The 21765-nt window shown below is 41.2% G+C and overlaps 1 protein-coding gene across 2 annotated transcripts in view; it reads right to left on the bottom strand.

Annotated features, from left to right (window-relative positions):
- Window positions 1-21765, bottom strand: part of LG05H10orf67 (linkage group 05 C10orf67 homolog) — a 243086-nt gene that overhangs the window by 133140 nt on the left and 88181 nt on the right. For both annotated transcript variants that reach the window (XM_073629770.1, XM_073629768.1), the window contains exons 6-8: window positions 20136-20283; window positions 13615-13673; window positions 3167-3232 (exon numbers count right to left, since the gene is read on the bottom strand). In XM_073629770.1, coding sequence (XP_073485871.1) covers window positions 3167-3232; window positions 13615-13673; window positions 20136-20283 — 273 coding nt within the window. The remainder of the gene's footprint in view (window positions 1-3166; window positions 3233-13614; window positions 13674-20135; window positions 20284-21765) is intronic.

The raw sequence follows: 21765 nt of genomic DNA on the forward strand, positions 1-21765 counted from the left end.
CAAAATGAGCACCAGCCTATCTGCCTATACGATGGCCCTATGGTGAAACTTCATCCATCCACCTGTAGCTCCGCTCTGCTTGGCTGACATACTCAGCCCACAACAAACAGTGGATTTAACTGGGCTGACGTGAACTGGCTAAATACATGGACTCTGCACGGAACGTAACAAAACTTCAAAAAGACACTTATCAAGGTTAACCAGCCAGCGGAACCCTCTGAAGAGATACACTATGCGATTGATAACCTGCCTATGGTCTTCCTCTGAAGCATTGGGATCGTCCTGGTGAAGTCTATATAAAGGGATAAAGGACTGCTGGGTCAAGACGTCAAAACGGTGAGCTGTGACAGTCTCCACACAATGTGAAAATTACTGCTACCATCACCTGTATTTGTTTCCTTGACCCGTGCCATTCCCTATCTTACTCACCATGTTCCATACCTATCGAATCACTCCTTTATTGATCCCCATGGCTGATAGATGAACTCTGCTGTATATGATAGCCTAAACCCATTGATCATACTCGAGTGAAGATCTAGCAGGACTATCCCACTTACACTTGGACAATTCCTTTTCCAAAGTGGCCAGCTGGCCTTGAAGTGTCTGCAAGACTTTTTTAGGCTACACCTTGAATCACTCTTCGGAGTGTGTGTCATGATAATCAATTAACATTTAACCAACCCATGTCCGGATCAGAGTCCCCAATCCCCTGTCAAGCTGTGTGTATGGAGTGTCAAACAGTGTGGTTGACTGTGATAGACACCGGTGTCTCTCTTTAAGACCCTTTGTAGTCTTAATTTTAAACTAAATGTTTTTTGGAGGAGGGTTATTTAATTACACCACATATAAATGTTGTTTCTAATTTTTGTATGGATAATTAATAAAAATTGTTGGTCCCGCTTACTTACGAATCCTTTCTGAAGAATACTCTTTTTGGAATCCTTTTCATTCCGTCCTTTTTGTAGGTGTTCTAGACTAATGAGTAAAAATATGAAACATTTGACTGTACCTGTAGGCGGTTTGTTCTCCAAAGGGCTGGAAAGCGTTACAATAATGAGTGACTGCAGGTAACAGTGAAGCATGGAGGAGGTTCTTTGCAAGTTTGGGGCTGCATTTCGACAAATGAACTTGGAGGTTTGGTCAGGGACAATGATGTCCTCAATGCTGAGAAATACAGCCAAATACTTATACATCATGCCATATCATCAGAGAGGCCTGTGATTGGCCCCACATTTATTCTGCAGCAGGACAACGACCCCCAAACATACAGCCAATGTCATAAAGAACTATCCTCAGTGTAAAGAACAAGGAGTCCTGGAATTAATGGTTTTGGTCCCCACTGAGCAGCCTACATCTACAGAAGATCAGTGGTTAGTTCTCCAAGATGTCTGGAACAACTTACCTGCTGAGTTCCTTCAAAAATTGTGTGCAAGTGTACCTAGAAGAATTGATGCTGTGTTTAAGGCAAAGGGTGGTCACACCAAATATTTGCCATGGATTTCCCTTCTATTCATTCACCTTTCATTTTGTTAATTGATAAAAAATAAACTCTTCTATATCTGAAAGCATTCTTAATTTACTGCAATTTTTCACACCCGCCTAAACCTTTTGTACAGTAATATACAGATTTAGATTTACAAACACACAATCTAATAGAATAAGTGATATACTTGATATTATCCAGATTACAAAATAGACTTATAAGACCCCCACCAAGCGTCCATAACCAACAGATTGATGCAGTGGAGTGCAGCTTCAGAAAAAAAAAAAAAAAATAGCAATACTAAAGCAAAAACAACATCCAAACATAAAATATGCTTCAAAAACATAAGGCACTAAAATAACCATAACTCTAAAATGCAGAATTTCTAATTCATATTCATAATGGTCCTAATTGCAGTGGTTGCAACACAGCTCTTAAAAAAAACGTATTGCTTGTTTCTTTGGCAACAATAGAATTTAAGCATTAGCAAGGATTCAACATGCCAACAGACTTCTCATTATCTCATTATTGAGCGCAATAAGATTCCATAGAACCCTTTATGCTTGCTAGTATGCCCTCACCAGTGGGTTTCATAGAAAGGCCCTATTGTAGTGGTGAAGTGTCGTTTTTCATGAATTTCTAAACCTGACAATGCAGAAGGCAGAGCCTAGTGGAATCAAATAGTTGCCATGACTTGGCACAGAGTTTGACAAGTGGCATGGAAGTGACTCTTTACATATCTAAAGACGGTGGGATTTGGTGACAACGACAGCAATGTCATATTCTTATGCCGAACATGCATGAATGTTGGGACCAAGCTGTGTTTTATTTTGTGATAAACAAGGCAGGCTGCTTGTGTAACAAAAGCAGTTTTATTGATGCTGCGAGGAAAAGCGAGCCGCAGACTGCTCAGATAATGGAGCAGTAGGATGGGAAGCCGTGCTATCAATAGGCACATTGCTTTCTTGGTGTGAAGAGTTATGAATTATTACTCTGAGCTCACTTGTTTGAACTAAGACAAACTGACTGCATAAAACAAGGGTCTCTTGTTCATGTAAGACCCTAAACTAACAGCAGTCAAAACTAGGTGCTCAGACTTGTTTCCAGCCCTCGATGACTGTTCTATGACTCTGAGGGCAGAAAAAGACTACTTAAATCAGGAAGGCTGGCAACTCGGATGCTCTTGAATAAAAGTACTTTATAAGTTACTTGGGTACACGCGTATAGGCTATACGCGGATGCGTTTTGGCTAAGAAGCCTTCATCAAAGCAATCTTTTTCGCAGAAATAGATTGTACTGACTATTAGATTAAACAGGTATGAGCATGGCCTACAGCATCCAGGTACCTTGATGCTTCAATTTTCAGTCTTCTGAATAGACCACCCCAAACAGTAATGCTTGCTTGCATGACCCTTTAAAATTAAACCATACTTTGTCCATGCGTGGCAATACAACAGATTCACTTTAATGCCACCCCCCACAAATAGTAAAAGTTGCCTTGCCTTTAAATCCCTGCTTTTCTATTCACCTATGATGCAAAAAAAGCTTTGTGTAAGCTGTGGTAAATCATTTAGGATACCCATAGAATACCCAGTACTTCCAGGGACAAGTAAACAGGTTGAAGTGAAACACATACAGAGTATACAGCACACTAGTATGGACAGTAAAGGTTACACAGCTTACCAGAGTGGCAGCGGCAGATTTTTCACTCTCCAGTTCCATTTTTAGCTGCTCCTGAGCACGAGATAGCTGTAACAAAGAAAGCACTATTATATTTCCCATTACCACTATAGAAATACCGCAAAAGTGTTTGATGCAGACATGCCTAAAACCAATGGTTCCTTATGGGCTAGTGCTGGGGTTAGAAGTGGCAACACTAAGCCTTAAATTACACAAACTGTAATCTTTTTTTTTTTTTTACCTTCCTTCTGGATCTACTGCTGGTTTTATTTTTTTAGGATGAATTTGATGACTATGGGCTTTCTGCAACTTAACTATGTAATCCAACTATTGAGCCACTAGCGGCTATGATACGTACTAATCCCTAAATACAGGGTTTTAGATATGCGGACATTCAAGAGAAGGTCATCATGTATGCTGATGACACTATGCTGCTGCTTGGTGATACATCCACCTCACTGACGGAAGCAATGAGGGTCATTAGCCAGTTTGGGAAGTACTCAGGCCTAGTTATTAATTGGACCAAATCCTCTCTGCTACTGCTAGACTGTGACCTGCCCCCATCCCAACAAAATATGCAGGATATCCCAGTGTCAAAAATCCCTTAAATATCTGGGCATACAGGTTACAGCCCGTACACTGGACTATGTCAATCTTAACCTAACCCCTTTGATCAATCACTGTCGTGATCGTGTCAAAGTATGGAGTAAATTGAAACTATCCCAAGTAGGGAGGATAAACCTAATAAAGATAATCCTCATGCCACAATTACTTTATGTACTTGACAACTCTCCAATAGTTATCACTTTGAAAAAGTTTAGAATCATTAACTCCCTCTTCTGGTCATTCATATGGCTATCAAAACCTCCTAGAATCAAACTTGAGCAGTTACAGCGTCCCAAAGATAATGGAGACTTAGCGTTGCCTAACCCCTGGGTTTATCATTTAGCCTCCCAACTGCAACACGTTGCAAGAGTCATAAGACCTAGACAAGAATTGGAAATGAACCTGAGGGACTCCTCGGCTCAAATAGTCCGGTTCACGTCCAAGAGAGAGGTAGTGGATGGTTTAGTGGCTCTACAATACACTAAGTCCAATAAACTCTTCCCAACCTACGCTCTTATGCAGAAAATTTGGAACAAGGTCAGGATGCTCCAGGGGGTAGAGGGCTTCACCAAGTATAGCCCCATTTGGGAAAATAATCACTACTTAGAGATAGCTAAAATACCATATGGTCTAAAATGGAAACAATACGGAGTGTCACACATGATACATATATTCAGAGATGGCAAATTGAGATCCTTCTCAGAGCTCAGAGAGGCCTTTCAATTGCCGGGGTCTATGTTTTTTTATTATAGGGAACTTAAACACGCAATAGATGCCCAGAGGGGTGCTGACAGTTGGAACTTGGAGCCCACGCCCATTTTTAATCACCTATTTGCAATAACTACTTATAAAGGGTTTATATCGGATTGCTATGCCATGCTTCCGAATCTCTTCCTAGGGGACACACCCCTGAAGGTTGTGTCTCATTGGGAACAGGATGTTGGTGCATTTGAAGAGGAACAATGGGAGGAAGCCTTACAGGCAGTTCCCACGTGCTTGCTGAATGCTGCTCAAAAACTCTCTCAGCTTTATATACTTTCCAGAGTACACTACACACCGGCTAGAATGGCCCGTATGGGAATAGGTACTGACCCCACCTGCACCAGATGTTCCAGAGATCATGGAGATTTCATCCATCTCTTATGGAGATGCCCAAAACTGCACCTCTATTGGAGTGGTGTCATTGACACTATTAATAAAGTTTTCCAGATACTGATACCTTTAGACCCTAAACCATGTTTGCTGGGGATAATGGATGATCTTCTGACTGAGGATATCCTTAAGCAGGCTATTAGAAGAGCTTTGTTTCAGGCCCGTCTGCTTATCCTCAGGCACTGGAAGTCCACAGACCCACCCATGGTGCAAGAATGGATCACACAAATGGGGGTCACACTCCGTATGGAAAAATTATATATCAGCATAGGGGACCCTCTAAAAAATATGAGAAATTATGGGCTCAATGGCTGGATGTACCAGGTCTAGCGCCAGTAGATTTGGTGATTGACCGCTTACTCTAAAGTTTACTCTTATCAGAGTACCTTAAAATGGATGTACGGAAAGTATTACACGAATGGTTATTAAGGTAAGGGAGAAACGTGGAGGGTGTACGGGTCTTATAAAGTACTTTGTTTCTGATAAGAGACTTCGGTGTAATGTCCTGAATGCCTCGTTTGTGTAAGATGTGATTTACATTCTGTAAACTATTGTTTATGCTCTGGAACTGTATGCAATAACTTACTTTCAATAAAAAAATAAAAAAAAACTATGTGATCCAATACTTAACTTTTCTGCACACACCACTGCACCATTTGTCTGCCGGAGCCCCATGGAATACCCAGTACTTTCATGTATGGGTGATTATATGATCTTCTCCTCTGCCTCCCATAATACTGTTCTTAGCATCTAAAGCTTGATTAAAACCTATGCATTTTTAGTGCTTTTTGCATTTTGCAGATTTGCTCTACAGAACGTGTTCCATAGGAAACCATGTTAAATGGGCTGTAGTGCAAATCTGCAAAAATGCAAAAAGCACTAAAAATGCATAGGTTTGAATCATGCCTTAGAGGCCAATTCTGAGTAATTCTGAGCTTACACAGGGGGTTTTACTCCATCATATGAATGGGCAGAAGGGGATTACAGGGGATGGAAGCATCAGCAGCAAATGAGGTAGGCTTCTAGTAGAACTTGTTACTTTTCCCTAATTGTTCAAGGTTCACTTCAAGCACATAAGGAAAATAAACAATTATTACATTTTATTTTAAAAATTAACTATAAGAATAAGTGTATGTAGGAAATATTGAGAGGGAAGATTTACATCAAACCATCTCTCCTTTGATTGCCTATACAATTAAAGAGTAGCTGCTTCTAATAGCACACATTAGCAGTCCTTTTTAATTATATAGTCACATGACACAAGAGGGAAACGTGTACAAAAAGACATCACCAAAGTGTGACTGGAGCAGTGTAATATCTACAGTGCCTTGCAAAAGTATTCACCCCTTGGCATTTTTAGTGTTTTATTGCCCCACAACCTGGAATTAACATGGATTGTTTGAGGATTTGCATCATTTAATTTACAGAACATGCCCACAACTTTGAAGATGTTTTTTTATTTGAAGTGAAGCAAACAACAAATAGGACAAAATAACAGAAAAAGTCAATGTGCATAACTATTTACCCCCTCTAAAGTCAATACTTTGTAGAGCCACCTTTTGCGCCTACCACAGCTCCAAGTCGCTTTGGATAAGTCTCTATGAGCTTGCCACATCTTACCACTGGGATTTTTGCCCATTCCTCCTAGCAAAACTGCTCCTGCTCCTTCAAGTTGGATGGTTTGTGCTTGTGAACAGCAATCTTTAAGTCTGACCACAGATTTTCTACTGGATTGAGATCTGGGCTTTGACTAGGCCATTCCAACACATTTACATGTTTCCCCTTAAACCACTCAAGTGTTGCTTTAGCAGTGTTTTTGGAGTCATTGTTCTGCTGGAAGGTGAACCTCCATCCTAGCCTAAAATCACACACAGAGTGGTACAGGTTTTGCTCAAGAATATCCCTGTATGTAGCACTATCCATCTTTCCCTCAACTCTGACCACTTTCCCAGTCCCAACTGCTGAAAAACATCCCCACAGCATGATGCTGCCACCACCATGTTTCCCTTTGGGATGGTGTTCTTTGGGTGATGTGATGTGTTGGTTTGCGCCAGACATGGCGTTTTCTTTGATGGCCAAAAAGTTCAATTTTAGTCTCATCAGACCAGAGCACCTTCCTCCATACATTTTGGGAGTCTCCCACTTGCCTTTTCGCAAATTCAAAACGTGCCATTTTGTTTTTTGCTGAAAGTAATGGCTTTCTTCTGGACACTCTGCCATAAAGCCCAACTCTATGGAGCGTACGGCTTATTGCCGTCCTATGTACAGATACTCCAGTCTCTGCTGTGGAACTATGCAGCTCCTCCAGGGTTACCTTAGGTCTCTGTGCTGCCTCTCTGATTAATGCCCTCCTTGCCTGGTCCATGAGTTTTGATGTGCGGCCGTCTCTTGGCAGGTTTGCTGTTGTGCCATGTTCTTTCCATTTGGTTATGATAGATTTGATGTTGCTCCTAGGGATCATCAAAGATTTTGATTTTTTTTTATAACCTAACCCTGACTTGTACTTCTCAACAACATTGTCCCTTACTTGTTTAGAGAGTTCCTTGGTCTTCATGTCAGTGTTTGGTTAGTGGTGCCTCTTGCTTAGGTGTTGCAGCCTCTGGGGCCTTTCAAAAAGGTGTGTATATGTAATGACAGATCACATGACACTTAGATTGCACACAGGTGGAGATCATTTCACTAATTATGTGACTTCTGAAGGTGTTTGGTTGCACCAGAGCTTTTTACGGGCTTCATAACAAAGGGGGTGAATACATACGCACATGCCAATCATCAGTTTTTAATTTCTGAAAAATAGTTTTATGTATATATTTTTCTAATTTTACTTCACCAACTTAGACTATTGTGTTCTGATCCATCACATATAATTCATATTAAAAAAACATTGAACTAAAGGCTGTAATGTAACAAAATAGGTAAAAAGCCAAGGGGGGTGAATACTTTTGCAAGGCACTGTAAATACAGCCTTGTTTAGAATATCTTGAATTTAACCAAAAGGACAAATTCCTTCTCTTTTCAGTTTTGTACCAAAATCTCCAGTTGACACAGTATTAGCGCTTTAATCCTATGGTTTTAAATATTTAACGCGTTGACTAGTTTACATAAGTTTAAGAGCCCTTTCACACTGGGGTGTGGGCCGCAGTAGTGGTAAAGCGCTGCTTGTTTTAGCGGCGCTTTACCGGCGCTGTGCGGGCGGGAGCAGGGCGCTTTTAACCCCAAAGAAGGGGTTAACAAGGGGTTAAAAGTGCCCGCAAAGCGCCGCTGCCAAATCGCTTTGCTGTAGCTTTGGCAGCGCTGCCCATTGATTTCAATGGCAGGTGCAGTTTAGGAGCGGTGTATACATCGCTCCCACACCGCTCCCAAAGATGCTGCTTGCAGGACTTCTTTTTCAGTTCTGCAAGCGCAGCGCCCCATTGTGAAAGCACTGAAACGCCTGAAAAGCACCTTCAGTGTGAAAGGGGTCTTAAGCAAAACTCCAGCCAAAGATAAAAAATTAAAAATATTTAAAAAGCTAAAATGAAAAAAAAAATTCAAAACTAGCTTTTGCTGCAATATTCAGCTTCAGTTCAGTGATTTCACCAGCAGTACTTTTTATGTTGCTATAAGTCCTTATTCTGAGGGCCATCGTTATTAACCCATCACTCCCTCTAAGACCAGGACATCCAGCACATTGAAAGGAAAAGCAGCACAGTGCTGAGCTCATTCCTCTGTAACCCTACTCCAGGGTTAAGCAACCGTAGCACTCCAGCTGTGCTGAATCTACAAATCCCATCTTGTTTCTACCTTGGGGAATCACTCTTGTGGCTGTAAGAGATATGCAATGCCTCATGGAACTTGTGGTTCTAAAACAGCTGGAGTGCCATGGTTGACCACCTCCACTCTACCCTGTTTCTTGTCTGGTAAAAAGCCTAGGCTTATGACATCATGCACAGCTCTCTCTCTCTCTCTTTCGTGAGAGTTTGCCAGGAAGGGAGGGGGGATGAATCATAAGAGGGCCAATGAGAGCTGCAGAGCTGGAGGTGTGCCTCTGTGTGTCTGTGTAAATCCAGGCAGCGGCTTCAGCTACCCACAGTTAAAATGGTTGCAGCCAGACTCGGTGCAGGGAGATTTCTGGAGCATATTTGGCAAGTACAGAATCACAGCATATATAAAATAATATGCAAAGTGGCTGGAGGGAAGCTTCAGAATGGCAAAGATGTTTTTATTACAAATTATGTGAGCAGACTGCAGTTCCTCTTTAACCGCTTGCCGACCAGCGCACGCCGATTTACGTCGGCAGAATGGCACTGCATGCGATCGTGTCACGGAGAGGAAGAACGGGTAGATGCTTTTGTAAACAAAGCATTTCCCCGTTATGCCTAGTGATAGGACAGAGATCACTGCTCTCTGTGATTGAGAGCAGTGATCACTGTCCTGTGTGTTGAAGCCCAGCCCCCTTCACCGCCCCCTAGTGATTAACCCCTTCACTGCCAGTGTCATTTGCACAGTAATCAATGCATTTTTATAGCACTGATCGCTGTATAAATGACAATGGTCCCAAAATAGTGTCAAAAGTGTCCGATCTGTCCGCCATAATGTCGCAGTCCTGATGAAATTTGCAGATCGCCGCCATTACTAATAAAAAAAATTAAAAATAAAAATGCCATAAAACTATGCTCTATTTTGTAGATGCTATAAATTTTGCGCAAACCAATCAATATACGCTTATTGCGATTATTTTACCAAAAATATGTAGAAGAATACATATCGGCCTAAACTGGGGAAAAAAATAGTTTTTTATATATTTTTGGGGATATTTATTATAACAAAAAGTAAAAAATGTTGAATTTTTTTCAAAATTGTCGCTCTTTCTTTGTCTATAGCGCAAAAAATAAAAACCGCAGAGGCGATCAATTACCACCAAAAGAAAGCTCTATTTGTGGGAAAAAAAGGACATCAATTTTGTTTGGGTGCAACGTCGCACGACCGCGCAATTGTCAGTTAAAGCGACGCAGTGCCGAATCGCAAAACGTGCTTTGGTCCGGAAGGGGGTAAAATCTTCCGGGGCTGAAGCGGTTAATCTAAAATTCACTTCACAGTTGCAAATCCAAAACTAACTCTTTGAAAATGCTTTATTTGAAGGCCTTATGCACACAGGATATTTTGCAAACTCTCCTAGAAGCCTTTCCTCCTGTTTTGGCAGAAAAAAAGCCTGACGCTTGTTAAAGTGTCTAAAGCTTTTACAAGCTTTTAGGCACGTTCAAGGTGTCAAAAGCTTGAGTGTTAAATAATTTCATTCGCCAGAATAAAAATTTATTCTAGCCATTGAAATTAATTAACGCTCAAGCGCTAAACATGCCTAGTGTTTAGATGTGTTTAGACGCGTTTAGCAGCATCAAGCATTTTTGCTGCCAAAACTCTGCTGCTCCTGGACACACTGGCAGTGGGTTTTTTCCTGCCTCTAAAAGCCCCTGCCACTAAACGCTGCTAAAAGCCTATATATGCATGGGCACATAGGATAACATGCAGGGGAGTTTAGAGGCAGGAAAAAACAAAACAAAATGCCCGATGCCCTTAGAAGCAGCTGCAAATATGTCCAGTGTGGTAACATCAGAATTCCCCTTAAAAAAATGAGATTCACCAGATTTTTTCAGCAGTAAAAATGCCATACAGGAGTGCTTGTAATACAAACCCCTTCCTCTGTATTGATTGTTTTATTTACTCCTTGTTTAGAACACCCCCCCCCCCCGGAGCAAAAGATGTTCATTTTCATACAGAGTTTATGGCCCAAAAAAAAAAAGTCTGTGAATACCTTGCTATTACTTCTACACTATATGAACAAACCACTCATTTATGCGACCATAGTACCTTTCAGAATGAGCCCTTCAATATGTTTTTTTTTACAATTTTATTTTTTCCATTTTTTTTTTTTAACAGCCTTATGCCGCGGACACACGATCGAAATGCCGCCAGCAAAACTCAGATGAGAGCTTTTTTGTCGGAAAATGCGACCGTGTGTATGCTCCATCGGTCTTTTGCTGGCGGAATTCCAGCCAGCAAAAGATTGAGAGCATGTTCTTCAGTCAGGAAAAGTTCCTATCCGAAAAATGCGATCGTCTGTACAAATTCCTACGCATGCTCGAAAACAATTTGACGCATGCTCGGAAGCATTGAACTTCATTTTCTCGGCTCGTCGTAGTGTTGTACGTCACCGCGTTCTTGACGGTCGAAAGTTCAGAGAACTTTTGTGTGACCGTGTGTATGCAAGGCAAGCTTGAGCGGAATTCTGTCGGAAAAACCATCCAAATCCGCTTGTGTGTACGGGGCATTAGGCTGTTAAAAAAAAAAATGGAAAAAATAAAATTGTAAAAAAATATTGGAAAAAAAACATATTGAAGGGCTCATTCTGAAAGGTACTATGGTCGCATAATATGAGTGGTTTGTTCATGCGGCTGGAGGCACCTGTTACTAGGGGGATGCAGGGTGAAATATCAGGGACCTTCATGATGTGGTTTGTTCACTAAGGTTCTCTAACAAACCTCTGAGGGGTTCGCAGAACAGCTGTAGTTATACTGAGAATAAATTACACACAGATGGACTCTATTTACTAATTAGGCGACTTCTGAAGGCAATTGGTTCCACTAGATTTTAGTTAGGGGTATCAGAGTAAAGGGGACTGAATACAAATGCACGCCACACTTTTCAGATATTTATTTGTAAAAAAAATTGAAAACCATTTATCATTTTCCTTCCACTTCACAATTATGTGCCACTTTGTGTTGGTCTATCACATAAAATCCCAATAAAATACATTTACGTTGTTGGTTTTAACATGACAAAATGTAGAAAATTTCAAGGGGTATGAAAACATTTTTAAGGCAATATATGAGCTTTAAAATGTATTTTTTAAGAAAAAGTGTTTTAGACTTTTAAAATCTGAAACCTTTATTGTTCTGGCGCTTTCTGTTATAGGGTGACAACACCCCTTCCCTGTGCTCCTACATTGTCAACCTGTAATATGCTCTCCAATGGAGACTACAAGCATCACATATCAAAGGTGACACACATTTCACAGGCATGGTCCACTGTTGTCACCACCAGGAAACTGGTCCAGTAACTTCATCACTGAGTCTCTGTGCTTCTCTATCCAATGCAGGCAGGTTATTGCTGGTGGGCATGGCCATAAGAGCGCTGTAAGTAGCGTCCTGAAAACATCATAACACTCTGCCTTAGTGCTCCTCTAAAGAGAAGTACTAAGGCAGAGGGGGAGATTTACTAAAACTTGAGAATGCAAAATTTGCTGCAGCTCTGCATAGAAACCAATCAGCTTCCAGGTTTTATTGTCAAAGCTTAATTGAACAAGCTGAAGTTAGAAGCTGATTGGCTACCATGCAGAGCTGCCCCAGATTCTGAATGCTCCAGTTTTAGTAAATCTTCCCCCCAGAGTGTTATGATGTTTTCAGAATTCTATATACAGCACCCTTATGCCCCCCCCCCCCCCAATAACCTGCAAACAGTGGGCTAGCTCTTGGGAGGAGTTATGAAAATATCAAAATTACTTGATGGGTGGGTATCCTTCTGGAAGAGAGGGCATTGCAAAGCAGATTACATTTGCATGCAGACTGCCCTAGGTAATGCTTACATGTGATGCTGTGCCTCCATGATTGAAATAATAGAAATGCAATGAATGAAAGGGGCAGGCCAGGGGATTATCAGGCTTTAAAGGAAAGGTCTAGATCAGGGATATGCAATTAGCGGACCTCCAGCTGTTGCAAAACTACAAGTCCCATCATGCCTCTGTCTCTGGGTGTCATGGTTGTGGCTGACAGAGTCTTGCTATGCCTCATGGGACTTGTAGTTCTGCAACAGCTGGAGGTCCGCTAATTACATATCCCTGATCTAGATGATGCTCTGCAGAAAATGAGGCGGGCTCTATCTGACTAGCTGCAGCTTCTAATGCACACTGTAAAAAAGCTCACAGTGTGTAGTGAAATCAGAGTTAATTTCAGTACAGGAGAGTCTGTACAACTGTGAAAGACTGAAGGGAAGGCTGGAGGTTAGGTTTAAAAAACTGCAATTGTTTATGACACGCAGTACTTTAGGCAAAGTAAATGTTATTCCGTTAGCATTTAGGTGTACTTTAGTTTTCTAGCTTTGAAATATCAGTTTAGGGTGGACTGAACCTTTACGTAAAATAAATTAATAAATACATAAAATATACTGCATGGCTTTATCTTTTAATGCAATATAGACCTCCTTTTTTTTTCGTGCTTTGGAAGCAAAATCTTTCAAACTAGCTAGCCTAAAAGTGGTGCAATTTGTTTGTGTTTGTGTACTTTGTAGTGAATTGCCCCTTCCCGCTGAACTTTGTGTGGGTTTTAATGTGATTAAGCAGCCTACCCTTTTTGCTAAATGTTAGCACATTGCTAATAATGTAATCATTTAATTTAATGAGCTATTGCCCTGCTCTGGTCGATGACATAATACCGTTGTAGTTAGCCCTGTAATAAACCAGTTTTCTATGCACCGTACTTTGATAGGCCGCTTGTCAACTTTTCATCGCCTTCAAATAAGCCATCAATCTGAGCATACAAAACGGTTTTGTTCGCTGGTTCTTTTTTTTGTTTGGTCTGTTTTGTAACAGATTGAGATAATGCTACAGGCTGGCTATTAACATACTTAAAAAAGCCATCACTAAATGTCAAAAGTCACACCTTTTCAATGGTCCTTTGGTCCTCTTCCATTCTCACTTTCATGGCGCCCACATCCTGATCTGGAACAAAAGAACAAAATAGCAGAGCGTGAAATCTCATTCCTGTGGCTGAGCATTGAAAGCTTGCTGCGGAGGTCGGCACAGAAGACCCGGTCAGTTCTCTGTGGCCAAGTGTCCTGGCATCACTCTGACCCTCAAAGCCGCCCTTGACATTCGAGGTCTTTTTCCTGCTGTTCGGCCGGCTGCTTGCAGGGAAATTAAGCAGTAAGTTCAAGAGCCAAGTGTGGCTCCGAGGACCTCCTGCTTTTCATCAATACCAATACTGGACATCCTCGCTGTTAGTCACAGCAAATTCGAAGAGCTTTAGCAGGTGGTTCTCCTGAGCTGAATAGCTCTGGCATGAAAAGATAAGCAGTCCCATTAAGTAATATGACAAACATGTGGGCAGAATATGGTTCTTGTCCCATTTCACAGATTAATGATCTCATCGGACAAGAGTCAGTAACATAAATCCTAATAGTTTTTATGAGGGTAGCATTAATACAGTAACAGTATCTACATGTTGTTAAAACCTGGACCTGTAGGTGGTCAGGCCAGACTAATGATCACAGCATGCATAACATTTTTTACAGCATTTTTACTGGCCACACAAGGATCATTAGTCTTCAGAATATGAACACTGGTAGAATAAAGGAATGATAACATATCCATCATCATACTTATGGCTGAGGCATTTTATGTGTCTCCTTTTACCATTTTGACAGACTAAAATGGAAAAATTTGATTGGATGTCATATGTTACTTTGCTTTGCTCTGCTAATTGTTACATAAGTATGAGGGCTCTACTGTAAGTAATGCAAAAGCGGGCATTAACGTTTTTTAATAATTTACATAGGTCATTCAAATTTCACATGTTTGTAGAGTAACTCTTCCTCTTATTTTTCATTGCAGGTAAATAATAGATTTCAAGCAGACGCAACATGCCATCATTGAGTCCTTGATGAAAGAGTAGTGCAGGCTGTCCAATGTCCGCAGAAGGTTACAGAATGTTTACAGAGATGTAACCATTGACAAGAGCAATGTCTTGTCACTGGTGACTCTTGACAATGGTATCATCTCTGTAAACATTCTGTAGCCTTCTGTGGATATCGGGCAGCTTACACCCCTCCTTTGTTAAGAACTCAATGACGGCACGTTGCTTCTCCTTGGAATTTACCTGCAATGAAAAAGAGTTACTATAGAGGAACAGATGCTCTACCAACATACGAAATTTAAACTACTGATATAAGTTAAAGTGGATGTAAACCCGAATTTTTTTTTTTTTTTTTTTTTTTAATGTCATAATGTAGAGTATAAGATTTCCTACCATTTGAGCCCAGTCTTGCCACAAAGAGTTAATACAGCTCCGAGCAATCCTCTTTTATTGTTCAGTGAGATAAAACTTGACAAACAGAGAAAAACTTTGTCAAATCCTCCCCCTTGCTGTGAGTGACAGGTGATTTACATATCTCGTGCACTAGCCTAAGACATGCATTATTTTTTATTTCCCACCCCCACTCCTTTCTTCGGCAGCTCTGCAAGGATTGGCTGTTCCACACCTCAGCATGATTTGGCATGCTGAAGTCATGTGGTTACTTTCCTGTCTTTTCACTGGATGTTAGAGATCATAGCAGAAGTTCAGTGTAAGAAATACACAGGAGAAAATGCATATTGACAAGGGGAGTGTAGAGGTGGGTGGGGAGTCTACTGACATCACGACTCCACCCACCGAGCTCCAGACAACAGACCCACCCACAGAATATGCAGTTTTTCGGGTCTCATAACAGACAGAGGGGAGACATTTGACAGGTAAAGATACATGCAGGAGGCATGTATATCCTTATAGATAACCCCTATGGCAGTAGTTTAGGAAGGATGACATTGGGTTTACATCCACTTTAAGTTAAAAAATTGTGCCCAATTTTGCATTACTTTCAGCATAGCCCTCGTATTATTTAACAATGTTGATTCTTCTGCTGGTGCCAAATTCTTCTAAGAAAGTTGCTTTTCCTCTCTGTATGAAATGCAGAAAGTCTAGATCACTAGTGAGGGAGCAGTGACAGCGCAACACTTTGCCATTGCAGGGCAGTGAGGGAGCGACAGGACAATTCATTTACAAAAGTTCAGTGGGTACTTGCTATAGGTTCAGTCGGCCTTTCTGCTTGTAAAAATTCACACAGCACTAAATAAGGCTTGTCATTTAAAAAAAAAAAAAAACGAAAAAAAAAAAAAAAAACATAAATGTAAATTTTTTAGTAACACACATACAGTTTATATGGCTGAAAATTAAATCTGTCTATTCTACAGCCATCTCATATGTACATTAAAGACCACTGATATAGTAGTCAGAGTATTACAGAGGGTAAAGAAATCTTTCACATCGGTTCTTGCCCCCAGATGAACATCTTATGTCCCTACCACACTCATGCATCGGGGCTAATATGATTATATCCTGTTTATACTACCAGTACATTTTTGGCACTAAACCAAAATATACAACTTCCTTGCAGGAATTCAACCCAATATCCCACCACTGGAAGGCAAGAGTTTGAATAGTCCTTTAATGCCCAGATCTTAAGAATGCCTATATACATGGCAGGTATCAGTAACATTTCTTTAAAAGAACAATCACTAAAGTGTCTTTAACGACAGCCTGGGCCCAGAGGTATCTGCTCCCTCTCCATCACTGAATTAAATCAGACCTATACACCAAACTCAAAACAGCTTTAACACTATATAATCTAGCAAACTTGATAAAAGAAATGTTTATAAAAATGCTAATCCAGAATTCTTATGGCAGCTGGTCATATGACCAGTGCAGAGTCCTTGGTTATTTGGTGTCTGCTGATCGAGAAGATTTTGGACTTCAACCCTATAAGGAGACTGAGCTGCTGATTGGCTGGCCCTGCCTAAATGCCAGTATACCATGATTAATTTGGCCAAGGCAATGTGACCATCAAAGGTGGGAGCTCAAATCTCACTTACCCCAGCAACAGGCAGATTGTTCAGCAGTTTAACATAAACACACACACACATATATATACACACACACGTATATCAAGCTTACTCAATTTAAATGAACACTGCAATAAATTTGAGTATTAGTAGTCTAACAAACATTTTTTGGTGATATGCATATACTAATAGAATATTTAAAAACAACCGTTAGGCAGGATTCACATATTTGCATTGTGTTATTGCAGGTATGTAAAGTGGAACTTCACTCTCTCAATCAACATTAATTATTTGTAATCCTTATGCTTGCTAGCGCTAGTAAGTAGATTTCCTATCATATTTACTTGTTTTAAACTTTTTTTTTTTACTTTTTTTTAGTTACTTCCTTTTTCCATGCCCAGGCAAATGATGTAATATATCCCAGGAGTCTTCAGAAGGGAAGGAGGAGTTTGCTGAGCTAAGCACACCCTCCTGTCTGTGTGAATGAGCTAAGGGCAGATGGATTCCGGCAAGTAAAGGCTACATGAATGACCTGCCCTTACTCAAGATTGCCAGAGCCAGAAATGCTAGAGAGTGTTTTTCAAAGTGATTTGTCAGCAAAATAAAGCATGGAGACATAGATAGATGGTTGAGTTTGATTTGAATAACGAAAATGAATTATATAGTGTTTTTGGTTTGTGGTGTTCAGATGCAGTGTAGTTCCCTTTAATGGCATTATGTCTTGTGCTATCATGCATTGCAGTTCATTTTGAATGACCTGCCAACACACCACAACTGACCTTTTAACCACATGCCGACCGGGCCATAGCTGAAAAACAGCTACAGCACAGTAGGCTTATTCTGGGAGGGCGTCCATGGACGTCCTCCCAGATTTGCACTCCCGCGCGACCTCTGGGGCGCACACCCAGGAATGTTTGTGACCGTCGGGTCCTCCGGACCTGGCCCGTCACGAAACGGGGTAAAGGGCCAATGACAGTGGCTCTTTACCACGTGATCACTCCGTCCAATGACAGAGTGATCACTTGTCGATAACCTGGAGCTTGTCCGTTACAGCTCCTCCCCTCTCCTTGCAGCGATCGGTACAGTGTCCGAGGAGAGGGGGGAGCTGGGTGCAGCAGCGCTGTGGGCTGTCTCTGGAGTGCCCACAGTGCTTATTTGTGCCCATCCATGTAACATCCATCCATCCCTGGCTCATCCATGCTCCATATGTGCCCATCCATGTAACATACATCCATCCCTGGCTCATCCATGCTCCATTTGTGCCCATCCATGTAACATCCATCCATCCCTGGCTCATCTATGCTCCATCCGTGCCCATCCATACTCCATCCATCCCTGGCTCAACCATGCTCCATCCATCCCTGGCTCATCCATGCTCCATACGTGTTCATCCATACTCCCTCTATCCCTGGCTCATCCATGCTCCATCCATCCTCGGCTTATCCATGCTCCATCCGTGCTCATCCATGCTCCATCCGTGCTCATCCATACTCATCCATGCTCCACTCATCCCTGGCTTATCCATGCTCCATCCGTGCTCATCCATGCTCCATCCATCCCTGACTCATCCATGCTCCATCCATCCCTGGCTCATCCATGCTCATTCATGCTCAATTCGTGCTCCATCCGTGCTCATCCATGCTCCATCCATGCTCCATCCATGGCTCATTCATGCTCATCCATGCCATTCATGCTCATCCGTGCCACAGCGGTGCTCATCAGTGCTTATCCATGCCACATCAGTGCTCATCCATGCCACATCAGTTCTCATCCACACCACATCAGTGCTCATCCACGCCACATCAGTGCTCATCCGGGCAACATCAGTACTCATTCTTGCCATCAGTACTCATTCTTGCCATCAGTACTCACCCGTGCCACATCCATGCCACATCAGTTTTCATCCATGCCGCATCCTTGCCACTACAGTGCCCATCAGTGTCTCACAAAAGTGTAATAGGTAGTCAAATTAGATCTGAAATGTATGTCCCTGATGGTGCTCCCTGCATGTTGAGCCTCTGTATGTGGCCAGGCTGTGTAAAAGCCTCACACGCGGTATCGCCATACTCAGGAGGAGTAGCAGAATGTATTTTGGGGTGTAATTTTTGTTATGTACATGGTATGTGTTGGAAATATCTTATAAATGGACAACTTTGTGTTAAAAAAAAATGCATTTTCATTTTCTTTCCATGTTTTCCACAAACTTGGGGAAAAAATGACATGTTCAAAAGACTCATTATGCCTCATAGAATATATGTTGGGGTGTTTATTTTCCAAAATGGGGTCATTTTGTGGACGTAGTCAAAAAATTTAATGTGTAATTTATGTCCCTAGAATGCTTGATGGTGCTCCCTGCATGTTGTATGTGGCCAGGCTGTGTAAAAGCCTCACACATGTGGTATCACCATACCTGGGAGGAGTAGTAGAATGTGTTTTGGGGTGTAACTTGTGGTATGCATACGCTGTGTGAGAAAAATAACATGTTAATATGACAATTTTGTAGAAAAAAAAAGAAAAAAAATCAGCATTTTGCAAAGAATTGTGGGGAAAAAACGACAACTTCAAAAAACTCACAATGCCTCTTACTAAATACATTGGATTGTCTACTTTCCAAAAAGGGGTCATTTGGGGGGTATTTGTACTGTCCTGGCTTGTTAGGGTCTCAAGAAATGGGATAGGCCTTCAGTGCATCAGGTGTGATCAATTTTCAGTGATTGGCACCATAGCTTGTAGACACTATACCTTTCACAAAGACCAAATAATATACACTGATTTGGATTATTTTTACCAAAGAAATGTAGCAGTATAAATTTTGGCCAAAATTTATGAAGAAAAGTTACTAATTTGCAAAATTTTATAACAGAAACAAAAAAAATTGAATTTTTTTTTTTACAAAATTTTCGGTCTTTTTTCATTTATAGCGCAAAAAATAAAAAAACCCAGTGGTGATCAAATACCACCAAAAGAAAGCTCTATTTGTTGAAAAAAAGGACAAAGATTTCATATGGGTTCAATGTTGCCTGACAGTAATTTTCATTCAAAATGTGAGAGCACTGAAAGCTGAAAATTGGTCTGGTTAGGAAGGGTGTTTAAGTGGGCAAGTGGTTAATGCACCTGTGACCTAATTTTTATTGTAACATAATGTGCATATGTGCATTGTGTTGGGTTGGGCATGTAGTTTGGGAGCTATTGAAAAGGAATGTACACTACTGCAATGCAAAGTATTGAATTTGGCCTTAGGCTTGATTCACACCTAGGCATTTTTAGTGCTTTTTGCATTTTGCAGATTTGCTCTACAGAACGTGTTCCATAGGAAACCATGTTAAATGGGCTGTAGTGCAAATCTGCAAAATGCAAAAAGCACTAAAAATGCATAGGTGTAAATCAAGCCTTAGACAGTGGAAACCTATCCATATGTCCATCCACCAGCTAATGTTCATGGTTAGCATCAGCTGAAAAAATAGACACATTTACAGCCATTTTCAGTGTAACGGGAGCCTTAAAGCTCAAGACTTTTGCAGTTTGTACCTAATGAGTGGATGCGTTTCTCTCTCTCCTTCAGGACCAGTTCCAGCTGGAGGACCTTGTCCTGCAGAGCGTCCATCTCTCCTCTCATCTCCTTATTTTCTTCCAGCAGCCGCTCTTTCTCTGGGTCATCTTCTGATTGGTAAACGATCTGCAATATTACAGACTCTTTTTATCTTAAAAACGCACAGAACAAAAGGGCTTTCTAGCATGCTGCTGAGCTGTAATAATTATCCAGGATGCTCGTCATATTGTTTTCTGCATACTGCTGCATATTTAAAATATGAATAGGAAAAGAGGACCAAGGCCAAGGGGGAGGAAAAAAAAAAAAGGGGGTTCTTGAAAGCCTCGAGTACATTACATTCAAAGACTATAAACACATGGGGGCATTTTTATTGACAGGGATAATGCCTATCATACTGTTTTGCATGGCCTCATCATTCAGGTCAATTTATTATGGAGGCTGAGTCCAGGACGGCAGCTGGGCCTAGCACACCCACACTTCCCCTATGAGCTTTTTTTTTTTTTATTTAGAAAAATATAGGCCGTAACTAGGGTAAAGCTGGGAGTTTTGTGGTACGGACAGTGCTGGGGGGTTGTGAAGTGCTCTTGTTGGGAGGGGGGCTTGTTGTCTTTGTACTGTTCCTCTGTGACAGCGCAGCTAGTGTCACAAGGAGCACATCACATGTCAAAGCACTGAAGTTTTCAGCCTGGAAGCCGCATGGAGTCCATCAGGCCCACTGATAGCAGCACAGTTGGCTCTCTCCTTGGTGCTGCTGCATCCACCCGCAGGTCATTCATATTCTGAACATTAACGTGGCTTTGCATGCTTGTCACACAGAGGGCCGTGCAGACGTCTTGTGCTTTTGAGCCCTTTCCCTTTAAATCTCTGGGCCAACGGTGATTACCTTGTAAGGCAGCTTCGGGATAACGCCCAACAAAAGCCTTTAAAGTTATCATTTTCGCAAAGCAAGGCCATTTGCATTTTTATTATGCATGCCCCTTTTGTTTAAAGCTTGCCACTTGTATTATGAAAAAGTCTTTTTCGAAGGCAGCGGAGGCTCATTGCCACTGATAACATTCATGGGTCTGATTCAAAGACTTTCAGAGCATTGGATGATGGTTGTCTAGACTAAAACATACACTGTAAATATGCAGCAAATTCACAACTCCAAATACTGCGAAGGCTCCCTATGCAGGCCTGGAATTGTACACTGTGTGATAAGTAAGACATCAGCAGATCTGTAGTTATCAGGCTTAAAAAATGAGGATAGAGGAAATTGCACTAACTGCTGTACACTGATGGAATACTGTTGCTATTGGTTACTGAACTTTGCTTTACTATGAAAGTCTGTATCACTCTATATCATGAAATCCATTATATCAATGCAACAGTTATATGTACTTACATACACACACACAACAGCCATTTTCCCAAAAAATGGGGAAAAGAATGCCCAGGGAAAAGTGGAGCAATTACCAACAGCATTCAATCAAGTTCAATCAGCCAAATGAGGCAAGAAATCGAATTGGTTGCTATGGTAACAGTTTCAGTTTTATGCCTGTCCTCTTTGCTTGCAAAAGCAGCTTCTCTGGTACCCACAAACACTTCATCTATTTAAGTCAACACTTT

This window comes from Aquarana catesbeiana, linkage group LG05, assembly GCF_042186555.1.
Source record: "Aquarana catesbeiana isolate 2022-GZ linkage group LG05, ASM4218655v1, whole genome shotgun sequence".
NCBI classification, from domain to species: Eukaryota; Metazoa; Chordata; class Amphibia; order Anura; family Ranidae; genus Aquarana; species Aquarana catesbeiana.